A 16,967-nucleotide genomic window follows, 5' to 3' on the forward strand; every position below is an offset into this window, starting at 1 on the left:
GCTACTTTCAGGTTACTGGAGGTGAGACTAGGGCTGTGTGGCCCCTGTTTAAGGCACACGGGGATGAACTAGAGGCACGACTACCAATAATTCTAGTGACTTGGGGAGTAGAGGCAAGAGACACAGGTTTGTCTACGAGGCCAGGACTTTGCTCAAGTGGTCAAGATTCCCCCTCCCCCACCCACATGAGGCAGACCATATGACTGTCAACAGATGGGTATGTGTGTGGTACTACCATGTCTAAAAATATTTTATAGCTTACATGTGCAAGTAGTACATCATAGTATGCTTTAAAATATTTATTATAGAAATGTACATTTAATTAGTCTTAAGGAATGTTGACAATGGTGTTACCCTATCACCTTTACATCAAAAGGATATCTACAAAGGTATTTACAAGCTTTACAAAAACTCATTCCCCAATACTGCAGACAGTAGGCTTGCCACATCTTCATTTCACTCTGTACTTGTAGAAAGAACACAGAGCGTGGGTAAAGTTCCATCCTAGTGCTAGTGACAGCCCGTAGAGCAGAATGAGAGGTGCAAACGGGTAGAGAAGCAGTACTGTGTTTTTCAAAAATGGCAGTGCTGGAAAAGAAACAAATCCAAATTGACTAAAAACAAGGAAACATGACTACTAAGTGAACATTCTCAAACATTGTCCAAAACGAAGGCATCTTTTGACTCAATTTAACTTTTTTCTGTTGCTTCCTTCTCAGGACTGAGGGCAAACTGTTTGAATGCACAAGGCTGAGTGCAAAGCAAATCAGGACAGGGGGACTGATGTCACAGCTCTTACTATGGTGACTGCCTATCTTTGACAGCTCTGGCTGCAGACATGAGGAAAAACACAAGAGCCATTTGCAATTCTGTAGTATGAAAAGTATCAAAGCTCCACTCTCAACTAATACTCCACGCTTTAGGAAAGAACTAAAGCTTCAAATATAAATACCCATGTTGCTTGCTCATTGCTTAGCAAGTGGACCCCTGCCCCACATTCTGAGTGACGGAACATGGGTTGTTTACTTAATCGCAGACCGAACAGCACTCTTCTGCAGGCAGAAGGGCCAAAAGGAACCTTAAGAGAACCTAGAGCTAACTCCTCAGAAGACACAAAGTGCTTTCTCAAAATACGCGAGGTCATTAGAAATGTGAACACAACACTACAAACTCCCCCCCCCCCCCCCCCGGATACAGAAATGACCACAACCAGGTTACAGTACAAGGAGGAAGCTGAGCAGTGCCAGGCAACTGAGGCCTAGAGGGGCCCAAGGTACTTCAATGTACAATAAGGCCCCATCATCCCGACAACAAAGAAAGGGCTACTAGTACTCTGGCTGTGTTATCCTGGTACTGATGTATATAAATAGCTAAATCCCCAGGTATTAATTCCTATTTGGGGATGAGGAAGGTATTGGACATGGCTGGTAGGTAAGAACTCTACCAGTGAGTCTACCTCAGCCATCATGCTTCTTCAGGAGGATTCTTCAGGATCCCTTTTGCCTGGGATGACCCGCACTACAATCCTGCCACTGTCTCCATAGGAGCTGAGATTATAGCCCGGCTTGTTTTTGAGCAGTCTTGCTAACTTTTGCCCAGGCTGGCCTTCACCCTGATCCTACCACTGCTTCCCAAGTAGCTGGGATTCCAGGCATGCATTTCTTAAGTGAGTAACATAAGAATGTTCTCGTTCATGCTAAGAAAAATGGGCTGACAAGACGTAAGAGTAAATACAAGGAGCAGAGCTGTGGTTCATGTGGCACCAGCCCTGAGCAAAAAAGTAAATACAGTTGGTCAAGGTGATGTGTACCTCTAGTACCAGCTCCTTGAGGCTGAAATTGGGGATCAGAGTTCAAGGCCAACCTGGGACTAAAGAGACTGTCAACCAAAGGCTGGGCATGGTGCTACGCTGTCATCCTAACTATGGGGGAGGCACCAGCAGGGGAGTCACAACCCAGGCATGGGAGGAAGACTGTCTTGAGCCCCTTAAGCAAAAGGGGCCAGAGGAGTGGCTCAAGTGTCAGGACCTGCCTTGCACGCGTAAGACCAGGCCACTCAGTCACCAGTACAAAAAAGTAAATGCCAATATGCTCTGAGACTAGGAAAGGTTGGGCCTGATCAGCTGTGATTTTCTACAGAACCAGTCAGTCATCACAAAACCTAGAAACAAAGCAAAAAATATCCTGCGAAAGTATTTCAGTGCATAGAAAGTGGGCCCGTGCTTTCCCTTCCCCCCAGTTTACTGTTAATAACTAACTTGCAACCTGAATCTTGGGGAAAAGAACAACACCGTCCTGGCTTTCGGCCAATAACCTGGAGATACCATGATGATTTACCATAGGCAAGTTAGTCTCTGTGATTAAGTTTCCTTATTTTTCAAATGAGGAGGATGTGAGATGGTTCAGGTAAAATTCTTGAACAGAACCTGTCAGCACGGGGTGATACTTTTAGAGCTTCTCCACCCTGTTAAGTTCTCTTTAAAACGACTTACCACTATATCCTAGGAAGGTTACATAGATGTAATAGCCAACTGCAACCAACCATAAAGTATTTCCAACCAGGTATCCAATAAAGGTATCTGTTAGGATGACATCTGTGGGAGAAAGGCACACCCTGAGTCAGATGCACACAATGAAGAACTTGATCACATCTGAGAAACTGCTACTTACGGTTGATGAAAAACAACTGGATAAAGTGCAAAATCACCAGGAGTGGATAAAAAGCATTCAGATGCACATCAAAGGCATAGCCCCACTCTACGTCGTAATCTCTGCTCTGCCGCTTTACTAAATACTTGTTGGAGATGAACCTGAGAAGCAACATTAAAATTTCTTGCATTACACAATAAAATTAGTTCTATTAATACTTGCTACGTTCTATATGCCAGACTTTATATGGAACTCTAGAGCTACAAAACAAAAATCCCTTTCAATCTGGTGGGGGAAGATAGATATTAATATAAACAAACATGTCAGATAGAACCGTGGGCAAAACTATAGCAGTAAAGGACAAAATGCAAAGCTGATGCACTAGATACGATACGATGGTTCTACAGTAATGGCCAGGTAAATAGCTAAGGGCAGTGAGGAGGGCTGGGTAAACAGACCCGGTGTGCTTCTAAGACGTGACGTCAAAGAGCCACAGAACCACACTGTAAGGTGCCACTTCCATGCTTCTGACTGACTCTTAGTTGAAAAGAATCTGGAGCTGCAAAGAAGTATCTGAAATGTTTGAAGGGCTTCTTGGTGGCCAATCTGAGAAGAGACACTTGGGACCCAAGTGGGAGTGGAGACAGAAAGCTGCAGTGCACAGAAAGTGAGCAGCAGGCTGGAAGTGTAGGCAGGTAGCAGCCAGGTGAGGGGCCACACACCAGGGAGCTGCGGGGTTAAAGTACTGAGTGTGAGGAACAAACAAGACCCGTCAAAGGTGATAAAGCTTTGCCTCAGAACAAAGGGAGGAGGGAGCAAGTCTGGACTTAGTTCAATTATGTTAAACATGCTTATTCATACAAAGAAGTACACATAGTGTCTACAGTTTAAAGGAGAGACCCAAATGGTAGATACAAAGTCATCAATGTGTTCATATTTAACGCTATGGGCTGGAATGACATCACCAAAACCATAAACAGACAACGAGTAGATCCAAGGCCAAAGACCTGAGCTAGCTCCCTATTAAAGCTGAGGAAAATAGAAACAGAAAGGAAAGAGGGACCAATGGCACACTAGCCCTAAGAACAGTTATTCACGCTTATGTCACTTTCTACAAACTGCCTACTAGGTAAGTGATGAATGAAAGTATAATACACCAATGTACAAAAGTAAAAGAACAAAAGAGAAGCAACATTGCTTGGTATTGCATGCCTATCTCAGCACCACATATATGGAAAAGGCCAGAGGTGGCGCTGTGGTTCAAGTGGCAGAGTGCTAGCCTTGAGCAAAGAGAAGCCAGGGACAGTGCTCAGGCCCTGAGTTCAAGGCCCAGGACTGGCTAAATAAATAAATAAATAAAATAACAAGATCAATGTTGCCAACACCAAAAAATCAGTTTTGAGATGTAAATGCTCGTCACTTTGGTTTGATCCTTACACTGTACACATCTATGGAGTTGTCACCCAGAACCCCACAAACACGTTATTAGTAATAATTATGGAATGACATGTAGCTTACTCCCCAGGAAGTCCTTTCTGCAGTCACCTGGCTGTTGCCTTAGACTCCCTCTCCCACCTCCATGTAAGTAACAGCACTCGTGCGCAAGGTCCTAGGACAGACAGGGCTCTCCAGGCTTCAAACCCTCTCTCTACCACTAAATACTCAGCTCCTGGGAGTCAGCACAGCCAACATGAAGGCTGCGTTCACACCGGGCCCGTAATCATGTAGGCCATCCCAAGGAGGCCTCTTCCCGGTTCCTTACTCCACCGAGTCACAGCAAGTTCTGGAAACCATCCTTCCCTGCTAGCACCGCCTAGCTCTGGAGGCCCTCTGCTCTTGTGACAGGAGGCCCTGTGAAGGCATGAGGCTCCTTCACGGCCATGGAAAAGATTTTTTTCCTAAAGTATGAATTTGACATTTCCTTCAAAGTCACCCGGCCAGCTACCTCGTCCACCCTCCAAGCCATCCATTCAGACTGAGAGATGCGATTCTACATTTCACCCAAACACCTCATGCTAGTTCCTGCGACACTTCTGGGATGTTCACAATTACATGTAATCACTTCCATTTCTAGTTTCTCACATGGTTCACACTTGAGTTTCCAAAAATTTAGTATCTGTTTAACTCAAACGGACACAAACTGTGCTAAACTCTACAATGACTTCTTTTCTGTCTCTCTTGTTCCATTGCAACATTTATGACTTGTTACAAGTTATTCTTCTTAAAGCCATTATTTACTGATTTTTTTCCAAGGGTAGCTTGATAATGAATGTGAAGAGTTACATTAGTTAGCTGTGCTAATTTTAGAATTTTAGATTAAAGGTGCACAGCATTTGTTAACTACTCAGTACAAAGTAAACCTGTGCTTTATTAGTCAGCTGTTACAAAGGAAAAAAGGTTGATATCATCAGAGTTTAGTTAAAGTCTTGGGTTTTGGTTAAAAGCCATCATACACTGAAGCCCTTGACTGCTAATCATACCACAATGATCTCAAAAGCTTCCCTTTCACAAAAGACACGAAGAGTCACACAGTGACCACAGGAACGCAGGCCTCTCTGGGACTGCAGTGTTCCACTGAGTTTCCTGAGATGCAATGACACTTCCCTGCCTCGGCCACTGCTCCTCCAGCAGGCCGTGGACTGAGGCACTGGTCTATGAGAGAAGTAGAAAGCCAAACGCTAGACTGTACCCAGAACCCTGCAGCGGCTGTTGCTAGGTCAATCCCAGGCACAATGGGAGTGAGAGCCCTACAGAGATGTGTGAGTGCTCATGTTTTATTTTCAGAAGGAAGACACCGTATGTAGAGTAATAAGAGTCCGTTTTTAAAGTGTGCTTGACTAAATAAAAAATTCAAAGTAGAGCTTCCTGAGATAACAAATACTCTAAACTGTATGAAACATACACACACCTAGAAATGCTTCCTCATAGACAACTTAATCAGAATTGATAAAGGTGATTTTCTATAAATTAGGGATGTTTGTTGATAAGCCAAAATCATTTCTATGATTTACTGCACCGTGGCAATATAGAGAATCCTGTAAAAATTATTTTCTGATATAGGTTCTGACACAGGACTACAGTTACAATAACCCTGGCAGCCAACTATAACGACTTCAGCTAATCCACTTTGGTTTCAATCAGCTACTGTACTTTTAAAGCAAAAAAAAAATGGAGGCACTACAACATCTGAAAACCAAGTTACGGTACTTACCACATTACAGTTGATATCAGAAGGCCAACGCCCACACAATCTATGAATACCACCCACAGAAGAAGCTTTATTGTCTCAAAAAATCCCATGTCCAACACGAAGCCAAATCCTATAGTGGACACTGAAAGAAAAATTTACAACAAGATTTGTAACAAGAGTCACTGAGGGACTCTGATAGGTTGCAGGAGTACAGGACACATTTCCTGGTCTCCAGAGGCCCATGGTAGAGGTTGAAAAAAAAAACAAAAGCCCAAGACATGTCAGGTATAACCAATGGACACCACTTTGGAAGGCATAGTTGGGTAAGTACGTTTACCAAAAGTCACCTTGTCAGGGTAATTCACCACCACCACCACCCAAGCATTCAGAGCAGCTCCCATACAGAGAAGCCATTTGTGTGTTTGTGTGTGTGTGTGTGTGTATACATATATATGTGTGTATATATATATATTTTAAAATACTATCATGGTTTCAGTTCATCTGTATCTGTGCCTCCAAAAGGAGAGTTCTGTTTTCTGGAAGAGATTTTTGAGACATATCATCAATTCCTCTTTAGACGTTTGGAAAAATTCCCCTCTGGAGCCATCTAAGCCCAGACTTTGTGTTGTGGGCAGATCTTGGTGACTATTCAGTCTCTCTACTTGTTCGGCATGGGTTTACGTTTTGTTTGTTTTTGTCAGTCCTGGGGCTTGAACTCAGGGTGTAAGCACTGTCCCTGGCCTCTTTTTTCTTTTTGCTCAAGGCTAGCACTCTACCACTTGAGCCACAGCGCCACTTCTGGCCATTTTCTACATATGTGGTGCTGGGGAATAGAACCCAAAGCTTCATGTATACAAGGCAAGCACTCTACCACTAAGCCATATCCCCAGCCCCGCCATTCGCATATTTTAAGTCCAGTAAAAGATGAAAAACCCTAGACACTTCAGTGTCCTACAGTGACTGGAAGTCGTCTTTCAGTATACTATTGGACAACCTGAAAGTAGCTTTTCAGGTTGAAATCAGTACTTTTAGAACTCTCACTGAGGGATGGGAATTTAACTCCGTGGCAAAGTGCCACTGAGCAGCTGTAGTGTGAGAAAAAGCAATCTTTTCTGTCAAACTAAAATTTCTCCAACTTGTGACCAGTCACTAATCTGTACTAATATTTCCTGGGATTGGGGCATTTTTGGGAATTAGTTGCTTCTTGACTTCAGTTGTAACTATCATCTGTTTTGTTTGTAATCAGCTAGTCTAGCCCTGTCAAGGGCATGAATTCTCATCAATGAGTTAAACAATAGGACTATGACTTTATTAATGTCCTCTAACTGTGATTGTCAGCCATCCTGTTCCCAGCCAGTCATGACAAGAGAATGTGTATCTTTGCCTCCAAAAAGGGCAGTCTCCCCCCAGTAGGGGCCTTTCACTAACAGTTTGGGTGCTTTCTAATTTCCTTGTATGACCTCATCACCCTAGTAACCAGTTGTTAAAAAAAAAATCTCCCCTTAGCAACAAGGAGAAGAGAAAAACATCATCCCTGGGGTTAGGATAACAAATGAGACCACGCTCCCAGTATGACTGCCTAGCTATGGAGACAGTAATGGCCGGACACAGTTTGGTACAGGCAGGACATTAGTAACATACCTTGATGAAATCTCATATACCTCTCATGTGTCTATTCTGAGACCAGAGGGCGGTGGAGTTCCATCCCAGAATAGTAAACAAAACAGAACAAGAAACAGACTGCATTCCTTCCCCTGCTTTGTAAAGGCTTGAGATAGTGCCATACTTTGCTTGGGACATGTAGAACCAAGAAGACAATTGACTTTTCTGTGAGATTCTTTAGAAAAAATTTTAAAAAACCAACAACAAAAATAGAAACACAGCTTCAAATATCCCCAAATTCTAGCTCACAAGACAATTTAATGGAAGATAACCCAGAGGACAAGCCTAATCTGAAACACACACTTTGTTCAGCCCTGTAGCAAATAAATGAACAAGCACTTACCACACAGCCAGACACTTAACAGGACCAAGAAAGCAGGGTCGTCCCTGGCCCACTGGTCCTTGGTCTGTTTCCGGTAGTGGAAGTTCCTGTAAACCCTCTGTGGGGAGGTGAACAGGTAAAGCATCTGCCAGGCAGCAAACTCAAAGTCCATCTGCCGGAAACGGAAAAGCCTTCTGAGGTATTTGTAGCGTTTGGCTCCAGCAGTGTGTCTTGCTGCATCCCTGGAACTCAAGACTCCGTTCCCCTGCACTGAGGAATTCACTGAAGTGCTGGGTAACATCTTCCTACAAGGAAGAAGAGGACATTTTTTGCATGTAATCTGAAGAAACATCTGGCAACTAGCCTGCCTCTTCCAAGTTGCTTAGCTGGAAAGTTGTTTTACTCGTTCTCCTCCACCCTTCAGAAGAGCCAGGGGGCCAAAAGCAAAGAGGTGGGTTGTGAGGCTGGTCTAGGGGATGGAGAGCCTGGATTGCACTGGGCCCAAGGGCAGTGCCACGCCCTTCAGAGACGTCTACTAACATTCATCCAGGCCTCACTCAACCCTCAGGCGCTCCGGTGGAAAGGGTATCCGTAGGCCAAGACAACAAAGACTGGCCCAAACTCCGTGTGGTCAGCAGCCACGCCTTCAGACACAACTTTAGGCTGATTGGAAAGCTAAATGACTGAAATGATAAAACTGTTTATTCACACAAGTCCATCGACGATGGCCAGCAATCTGATCAGACCGTGATCGCGCCGTTCATGGGGATTCTGTTCATGGAGATGGAATGTAGCTGGGGGTCGGGGACTCAAGAGTCTGAGAGAGAAGAGTCAGTTTTTAAAAATGTAACACAAGAACAAAACTCCAACCAACCCCCCGTTTTACTTCTAGAACAGTGAGGAAGGAATGACCCAGTAGGAACCCGGTCAAGCCGCCCGGCAGCGCCCCATCGGCGGCCGTGGAGGCGCTGCCAGGCTTAATGAATAAAACACAGGCGCAGGGCGTGTTGGCTCAGAAGAAGCAACCAACAGGCTTTGGCGTGTGTGTGCGCATATGTAGGTGTGTATGCATACGTGGGTGTGTGTGGAGGTGTGTGCAGGTATGTGTGTAAGCATGTATGTATGCATGCACGTGTAGGTGTGTGTATGCACGTGTAGGTGTGAATATGTGTGTGGTGTGGACATACGTGTACATGTGTAAGCATGTATGTGTGTAAGCATGTATGTGTATGCATATGTGTAGGTGTGTATTGTGTGGAGGCATGGACGTATGTGTAAGCATGTATGTGTGCATGCATATGTGGAGGTGACTGTGTGTGGAGGTATGTGCAGGTGTATGTGTCTGCATGTGTATTGTGTAAGCATGTATGGGTGTATGCATGTGTAGGTGTGAGTATGCGTGTGCAGGTGTGGATGTACCTGTACATGTGTATGCATGTGTATTGTGTAAGCATGTATGTAACCATGTATGTGTATGCAGTGTGAGTATGCGTGTGGAGGTGTGGATGTATATGTGTGTAAGCATGTATGTGTGCATGCATATGTGGAGGTGTGTGACTATGCGTGTGGAGGTGTGTGCAGGTGTATGTGTCTGCATGTGTATTGTGTAAGCATGTATGGGCGTAAGCATGTATGGGTGTAAGCATGTGTGTAGGTGAGTATGCGTGTGCAGGTGTGGACGTACCTGTACGTGTGTACGCATGTGAATTGTGTAAGCATGTGTGTAGGTGAGTATGCGTGCGCAGGTGTGGACGTACCTGTACGTGTGTACGCATGTGTATTGTGTAAGCATGTGTGTAGGTGAGTATGCGTGTGCAGGTGTGGACGTACCTGTACGTGTGTACGCATGTGTATTGTGTAAGCATGTGTGTAGGTGAGTATGCGTGCGCAGGTGTGGACGTACCTGTACGTGTGTACGCATGTGTATTGTGTAAGCATGTGTGTAGGTGAGTATGCGTGTGCAGGTGTGGACGTACCTGTACGTGTGTACGCATGTGTATTGTGTAAGCATGTGTGTAGGTGAGTATGCGTGTGCAGGTGTGGACGTACCTGTACGTGTGTACGCATGTGAATTGTGTAAGCATGTGTGTAGGTGAGTATGCGTGCGCAGGTGTGGACGTACCTGTACGTGTGTACGCATGTGTATTGTGTAAGCATGTGTGTAGGTGAGTATGCGTGTGCAGGTGTGGACGTACCTGTACGTGTGTACGCATGTGTATTGTGTAAGCATGTGTGTAGGTGAGTATGCGTGCGCAGGTGTGGACGTACCTGTACGTGTGTACGCATGTGTATTGTGTAAGCATGTGTGTAGGTGAGTATGCGTGCGCAGGTGTGGACGTACCTGTACGTGTGTACGCATGTGTATTGTGTAAGCATGTGTGTAGGTGAGTATGCGTGCGCAGGTGTGGACGTACCTGTACGTGTGTACGCATGTGAATTGTGTAAGCATGTGTGTAGGTGAGTATGCGTGCGCAGGTGTGGACGTACCTGTACGTGTGTACGCATGTGTATTGTGTAAGCATGTGTGTAGGTGAGTATGCGTGCGCAGGTGTGGACGTACCTGTACGTGTGTACGCATGTGTATTGTGTAAGCATGTGTGTAGGTGAGTATGCGTGTGCAGGTGTGGATGTACCTGTACGTGTGTACGCATGTGAATTGTGGAAGCATGTATGTGCATGAGCCTGTGTGTAGGGGTGTGGGCAGGCGTGCGGCGTGTGCACGCACGTCTGTGCGTGAGCGTACGCGCGCCGCGCCACACCCCACCCAGGACACACTTACGCAAGACCGCTGGGCGCCCCCGCGGTGCCGGGCCCGACAGGCCCCGCGGCCGCCCGGTCCCCGCCGGGCCTCCGCGGCGCCCGGGCCCCGAGCGGGCGGGGAGCCAGCCGCGGCGACCGCGCGCGGAGCTCCGGGCCTTACCTGCTCCCGACGGCCCGCGACGCCGCCACAGCCCAGCGCAGCCGCGGCGGGGCGACGTCCCTTCCGCCGCGCTCGCCGGCGCCGCCCGCACGCCGCGCCTGCGCCGAGCCCGCGGACGCGCCGCGCTTCCGGCCTGGCCCCCGACGGCTTCCGGCCCCGCCGCTCGGTGGGCGTGGCCGGCGCCGGAGCGGCCCGAGCGGCCGGAGCGGCCGGGGGCGCCATGCCGCGCTATTACGAGGACAAGCCCGAGGGCGGCGCGTGCGCGGGCGTGCGGGAGGACCTGGGCGCCTGCCTGCTGCGGTCGGACTGCGTGCTCCAGGTAGCGCCGCGCGCGCGGGGCGGGGCCGCCCGTGGCGTGGGGGACGCGGGCCTGGGCGGGCGGCCGCGGGGAGGGGGGCGCCCCGGGAAGGCGAGCGCCCCGGGGACTCCCTCGATTCCGCCTCGAGAGCCGGGCGGCCGGGTCTCCCCCGAGCCGGGAGCCGGGCACCCGCATGGCCTCTGCGGACCCCCGGACGCCGCGCTCTGCCTTCTGCTGCCCGGCCGAGCGTGAGCCCGCTGGAGCGGTTCCGTCCCGTGCGTGGCCCCCCCCCCGCCCCCTGACGCCCCCGGGGCTGCTGCTGGGCTCCAGGCCTCGGAGTCGTCCCGGACGGCCCGTTCTCATTGGCTATTGACAAGCGGTGGTTTTAGGGTGTGCTCCCGAATAAGTCACGTCGTAATTAGGGTTCCGTCTGGAGTCCCCGGTCGGCTCCCCGGACACCCTCAGCGCCTTACGGGACAGACTTCCAGATGAAGCCCGGTCTGGCGGCGCCGGCCTGGAGTCCCAGCTGGCTGACCGCGAGCTCGGGCTCCGTGCGGAGGCCTGTGGCCTGTGGCCGGGCCGCAGTAGCGGCCTCCAGGCCTCCAGGGGGGGGTGAGGTCGTCAGCGTGGCTTCGTTGATCCAGGTGTCGCGCCTCTCCTCCAGGCTCCTAACCGCCGGCCGCACCGCGGAGGGGAAGGGCCCCCCTCTTTAAGGGGGGATCCAGAAGCCTTGCATCTGTTACCTACACGTGACCTGGACTAGAACTTCGTCACCTGACCGTGTCCCGCGGCGAGGGTGGCCCGGCCACGTGCTTGATAGAAAGCGGGGTCTTAGGAACCACCAGCCGCCTGTCGGGGGGTGGGGGGCGGGGGGATTAAGAGGTAAGCGTCCGTCTTTTTCTCTTGACTTTGGTGTGTCGAGATGAATCTTTTCACCTGGAAGTAAGCATGTGAAAATGGTAGTGGCATCAGCTTGTAAGTTATACAGCCCTCTGCACAGATTAGTCTTTTGTCTAACTTCACATTGTTCTCATGGGTAACGACCCCCATCAACAGTGCGGCAGGGCTGGGGAAGAACTTAGCGCAAGGAAGCTTGCTACTATGATACTCTGAAAATCACTGATGTAGATGACCACGGAAGTCTAGGCCCCACGCATACGGACTGGGAAGTGGCAACATTCCCAGTAACAAATACTGCAGACATGGTGCCCTTTCAGGTTTTCCAAACTGAAAGAAGTGGCTATGTTGGACAGAATAAGGGCGTGGGGCGGGGTTGGGCTGGTAGGACCCGTGAGTCACAGTTTGCTTAGGGGAAAACCTTGACCCTGAATTTCAACCTGACAATTTGACATACCTTTTCCTGAGAGTAATTCTCTAGCCTACTTCATTGGCATCTAGGAAATAATAGGTTTAATACCAGCATTAAAAATGTGATTCTAGGGTGTCCGGTTCAGTTCTCACCCAAAAGGAAAAATTTTAATATAAGCATAATGAAAAATTTCATGTGGAAACGAGTGTTTTCCCAAGTTCAAAGCTCCCTTACAATGCCTAAGGTCAATTTTTTTTCATTCTGTCCTTTTTTTCTTTTAAGTACCAGCAGTCAAAATGAATTAAGATTTCTTACAAAATTGTTCTTTTCCTCTTTTAATATTTTGAAAAACAAAATAACAACAACCACCTATTTTCAGGACAGTTTGTACTCTGTGCAGAGAGGTTCCCTGATGTTTATGCTCTGTGTTGTAGGATGGAAAATCCCCTCGGCAGTGTCTGAAGGAAGGCTACTGCAGAGCTTTACAGTATTCATTTTTTGAGTGTAAAAGGTCAATGGTAAGTGATTAAAGAGTTTTAAAAGTTAATTTTAAAAATTAGCTACATGGGCAGGATGCCAGTGGTTCACGCCTGTAATCCTAGCTTCTCAGGAGGCTGAGATCTGAGGATCACAGTTCAAAGCCAGCCCCAGCAGGGAAGACTGTAAAACTCTTATCTCCAGTTAACCACCAGGAAACTGGAAATGGCACTGTGGCTCAGTTGGTAGAGTGCCAACCTTGAGCTGAACAGCTCAGGAACAGCACCCAGGCCCAGAGATCAAGCCCTATGACCCACAAAAGAAAAAAAAGCTACATGGAATTATATGTGAGCAAGCAACTTAAGTCATTAAGTGAGTTGTGGTGATAGTGTTTGGGGGAAAAAATGATGTGGAGGTTGTTTCTTACTGCAGTGAGTTAAATGTGAGGCAGCATTCATAAAAGCCCTTAATCTGTAATCTCTCACCTTGCTAATAACCACAGTGGCCAACCTTCTTGAGTTTCTAAAAGGGTAAGAAAACCATCTGTACCACATATATGACATATATCACATATAATGTATTACTCGTATGATATCATGTTATATGTAGTACAACATATAATGTATAGAAGCAGATGGTGGTCACTGTCAATTTAGGCCATCTATCATTTACACTTACAAGGTCATGGCATGAGGCATGAAACGTTCTCTTCCTTCGGCTTTACGTAACCAGGAAGAAATGTCAGTATCTTGGTTTTAATTTTGAATTTGATGGATTATGGAAGATATCACTAATCTCTAGAGCTCTGTGCTACCATTCTTTGATTTGAAAGATGTGCACTGATCTTTGGAATGGAAACTGAGAGCCTTTTCTTGAAGAAAAAAAAATACAGTCAAGAAATGTGATCAGCCTATAAAAGACAAGAAAGCACTTGGCCCAAAGTCTGCTTTTGCACTCTGATACCAGAAGAACAGTCTGGGGAACTGTGTGGCATAGGGCCAGATTTTCACACACCTCGTACTAGACTGATTTATGAATGGAGTGATGCTGACACTCAATGTTTGCAATTTACAGGCGTGGTGAAATCCAGAAACAAATTTAAATCTTGTAGGTACTTCTGCCTGTTCAGAGCACATGGGGATTCGAATATGCTGTTCCTTTCATGTGGACTGCATCCTAGCCTCATCATTCTTACGTTTAAAGACTTGCATTGATTTCTGAAACTACAGCTCTTGTGTTCAGACCACTAAGGTCCATTCCACACTGGTTGCCCTGACTTTGATAGAGCCAGAATAATTCCTTTCTGTGGGATCTGTGGATAGCAGTGCTGACTGTGTAGACAGGTCTGCCTTACACGGACTCTAGAGCCTTCCACTCTGCCTGCCGCCTTTCAGAAACAGCCCCGAGGAGAGGCCCAAGCCCAATGCTGCCAGCACAGGAGGACATGCACAGTGAAGACTTCAGATCCCAAGATGGTTGTCTTCATTTAATATTTTTCAGGGCTCTCTCCCCCTTTCTCAGTTTTTTATTTAAATAGCTCTAAAATACATTTGTGTATTAGCCTAAGTAAACTTGGAAAAGAGGTGTAATTTGAACTCTGCTTGCAATCTTCTACTGACCTAAGTGAAGCTTATGTTTTTAATGAATCTTCATTATTGTATTTTTCCCTAGTAGTTCTGACAATTGCTTGCCTTTTTTTTTTTTTTTTTTTTTTTTTTCTGTTTTAAGACGGGATCTCACCGTAGGCAATACTGGTCTCAAACTCAAAATACTTGTGCGTTTTCCCCAGTGCTAGATTTCAGGTGTGTGCTACTGTGCCCAGATGCCTTCTTAATTTGATGGAAAATAGTGTGCTTTTCTCATGTAGTGACTAGCAGTCTTTATCAGAGTGGTACACCAAGTTTACTTTTATATTTACTTTTGTAATTGTACATTTATTTTCAGTTGGATGCCAGATCAAGATTCAGAGGAAGAAAAGGATATTGATACCATCATGCTAAAAGCAAGAAGAAATGAAGCAAAGGTTTTTTTTGGTCATTAACACAGAAGAGCCAAAATAGGAAACAAGACCTGTGCTACATCGCTTGGTGGGACCAGTCTTTCCAAACAGTGGAAAAAATGGATGAGCTCTTGTTTTTGAATGTTTCAAGTAAATGCTTCTCATGGTTGAAGTTAGTTTTAGAAGATAAATTTAATTGAACAGTTATGGACTAGAAATAATGAGTTGTCCCAAAGAATGGAAAGATGGTTATTTTCAAACCTAATTCTTCAAATTAATTGAAATCTAGAAGGCCCCTGATGTGATTGACACCGTCAGTATCTCAGAGCTTTATCTACATGGTCTTTTGGGAGAAGTTTGGGATAAAAGTTTTTCTTTTATTTAGTTGGCTTTATTTAAATCATTGTGTTTGGTTACATGGGGAAGAAGAGCTGCCCGTGCACTATTGAGGTAGCAAACTTTAAAGTTCTAAAGGCATAGCAGGATGCTGAGCCAGGGCCTCTCACTTCTACTTCTTGACTCTTCTGTGTCCTGGTTTCATTTCTAGGCTGCCCCTCTTCAGTGAGCTACTACCAAGCGTAAGTCCACATCCTTCAGAACTGTGACTCATAGGGGAACTTCCCTTTCCAGAGTCCACAGATCAGAATTGCTACTAGTAGTCTCCCCTGGGTCACCAGGCTTGTGACCTTTAGAAGGCCTAGTTCAGAGTACTGTCTCCCATCAGAAATCACATTGAGTGAGCACTGGTCTCATCCCGTGAAGAAAGGGATTTGGAGAACGTTGAAACATTTGCTATGACATGGCAGCAAGTGTGAAAGACGTGAAGGGGTTGAGAATGTGTAGAGTTACAGTAATTTTGTTCTGATCACACAGCCAGGTAAGAATCCAAACTTCTAGCTTGATATTTGAAATTTAAGAATTGTGAAAGAACTCAGCTTCTCTTTACTTGCACAATTTACTGGAGGTAAAACAGTCAAGATACTATGTAGTTAGCTCACTTACTGTGGTGGAAGTTCATCTAAAGTCATGAGGATTCCTCAGTATCAGTGAGTCTTCTGTATGTACTGCTTGACTTTTTTCAATATTGTATACATATTTAAGTGCTACGACTTTGTGTGTGTGTGTGTGTGTGTGTGTGTGTGTGTGTGTGTGTGTTTTGCTGGGACGGGGCTCAGCCTTGTGCCTGCTAGGCAAGTACTCTACCATTTACAGTACCCAACTCCCAAGTGCTACAAATTTCATTAAAAGTAATTTTGACAAGAAACTGTCTAAAATTTTTATAAGATCTCATTGCTTTTGTTTAATAATGTTTATTGAGAGCTTTAGTTGGAGAAATTCACATGCCACAAAATTCAACATTAAAACTATGTGACTCATTTATGTTTAGTTATCCACAGTGTCATCACCCTAATTCTAAAATACACTCCACGAGCTCATGTCTATTAGCAGTCTTTCCTCATTCTCCCTTTTATTTCTGGGTTGGCCTCTTGACATCTTAGATAAACCAAGTGAGGTAATATGTAGCCTCTTGTGACTGGCTCCTTCCTTTAAGGTCTCACTCCCTGCCGCGGTCTGACCACATAGAGCCTCTGCCTGTGACAGGGAGCATTCTAGTTACAGAACTCGAGTTGTTTCACCTTGGGCCTATTATGACTAATGCTGTAAGTATTTTGAACGAGCTTTACATTGCATTTTTTACTTATCTGCGTCTACACCTAACAGTGGAATTACAGGGTTGTATGGTAGCTCTTGTTTCACTGAACTGTCAAGAACATCCTCAAGTGGCTACACCAAGGCTTCACGTTCCCATCCATGTGTGAGGGTTCTTGGGTCTTCACATCCTTACCAACAGATTACATTTGCCTGGGTATAAAGTGGTATCTAACTTGTGTTTTACTTTGCATTCCATAGTGGCTAATTTCATCTATCACTGGTCACCTGTATGTCATCTTTGAACAAAGATGTCTACTTACCTCTGTAGTAGAGTTTTAAGTTTGAGTATCTTTTCATAGTTGACTTGTAAGAGTTCTTGATATATTGTAAATAGAAAATTACTCATTTATGTATTTTATAACTTCACATCTTCCATTTAGGTCTGTAATTCATTTTAAAAGTAATTTCACCTACCTTTATTAGTAGCTA

General features: G+C 46.0%; 2 protein-coding genes across 4 annotated transcripts; one reads left to right on the forward strand and one right to left on the reverse strand.

The window, feature by feature from the left end:
- Positions 1–284: 284 nt before the first annotated feature.
- Unc50 (unc-50 inner nuclear membrane RNA binding protein) lies at positions 285–10,824 on the reverse strand. Of its 3 annotated transcripts, none has more exons than XM_048352268.1 (6): positions 10,743–10,824; positions 7,844–8,127; positions 5,860–5,980; positions 2,670–2,809; positions 2,492–2,593; positions 285–588 (listed from the first exon to the last, which is right to left on the reverse strand). In XM_048352268.1, exons 2-6 carry the CDS (start codon positions 8,121–8,123, stop codon positions 452–454), a joined length of 780 nt encoding a protein of 259 aa, XP_048208225.1. In that variant the 5' UTR covers positions 8,124–8,127; positions 10,743–10,824; the 3' UTR covers positions 285–451. The 3 variants fall into 3 exon arrangements, with proteins under 3 accessions (XP_048208225.1, XP_048208227.1, XP_048208224.1); XM_048352270.1 differs by lacking the exon at positions 10,743–10,824 and adding an exon at positions 8,532–8,672; XM_048352267.1 differs by lacking the exon at positions 10,743–10,824 and having other exon boundaries at positions 7,844–8,245.
- Positions 10,825–10,918: 94 nt separating this feature from the next.
- LOC125356034 (cytochrome c oxidase assembly factor 5) lies at positions 10,919–15,209 on the forward strand. The gene is made up of 3 exons (XM_048352271.1): positions 10,919–11,061; positions 12,784–12,867; positions 14,771–15,209. Exons 1-3 carry the CDS (start codon positions 10,963–10,965, stop codon positions 14,810–14,812), a joined length of 225 nt encoding a protein of 74 aa, XP_048208228.1. The 5' UTR covers positions 10,919–10,962; the 3' UTR covers positions 14,813–15,209.
- The last annotated feature ends 1,758 nt before the right edge of the window (positions 15,210–16,967 follow it).

The sequence above is a fragment of the Perognathus longimembris genome, chromosome 8, assembly GCF_023159225.1.
Source record: "Perognathus longimembris pacificus isolate PPM17 chromosome 8, ASM2315922v1, whole genome shotgun sequence".
Classification (NCBI taxonomy): Eukaryota; Metazoa; Chordata; class Mammalia; order Rodentia; family Heteromyidae; genus Perognathus; species Perognathus longimembris.

Excerpts from the sequence above, each read along its gene's own strand:
- Unc50 (XM_048352267.1), bottom strand. The coding sequence starts at position 8,174 with ATGTTTCTTCAGATTACATGCAAAAAATGTCCTCTTCTTCCTTGTAGG. Across the intron at positions 5,981-7,843 it reads GTTAAGTGTCTGGCTGTGTG|TGTCCACTATAGGATTTGGC; the intron begins GTAAGTGCTTGT and ends TTTTTCTTTCAG. Across the intron at positions 2,810-5,859 it reads CTGATATCAACTGTAATGTG|GTTCATCTCCAACAAGTATT; the intron begins GTAAGTACCGTA and ends GTTGCTTCTCAG.
- LOC125356034 (XM_048352271.1), top strand. The coding sequence starts at position 10,963 with ATGCCGCGCTATTACGAGGACAAGCCCGAGGGCGGCGCGTGCGCGGGC. Across the intron at positions 11,062-12,783 it reads GGTCGGACTGCGTGCTCCAG|GATGGAAAATCCCCTCGGCA; the intron begins GTAGCGCCGCGC and ends TCTGTGTTGTAG. Across the intron at positions 12,868-14,770 it reads TTGAGTGTAAAAGGTCAATG|TTGGATGCCAGATCAAGATT; the intron begins GTAAGTGATTAA and ends ATTTATTTTCAG.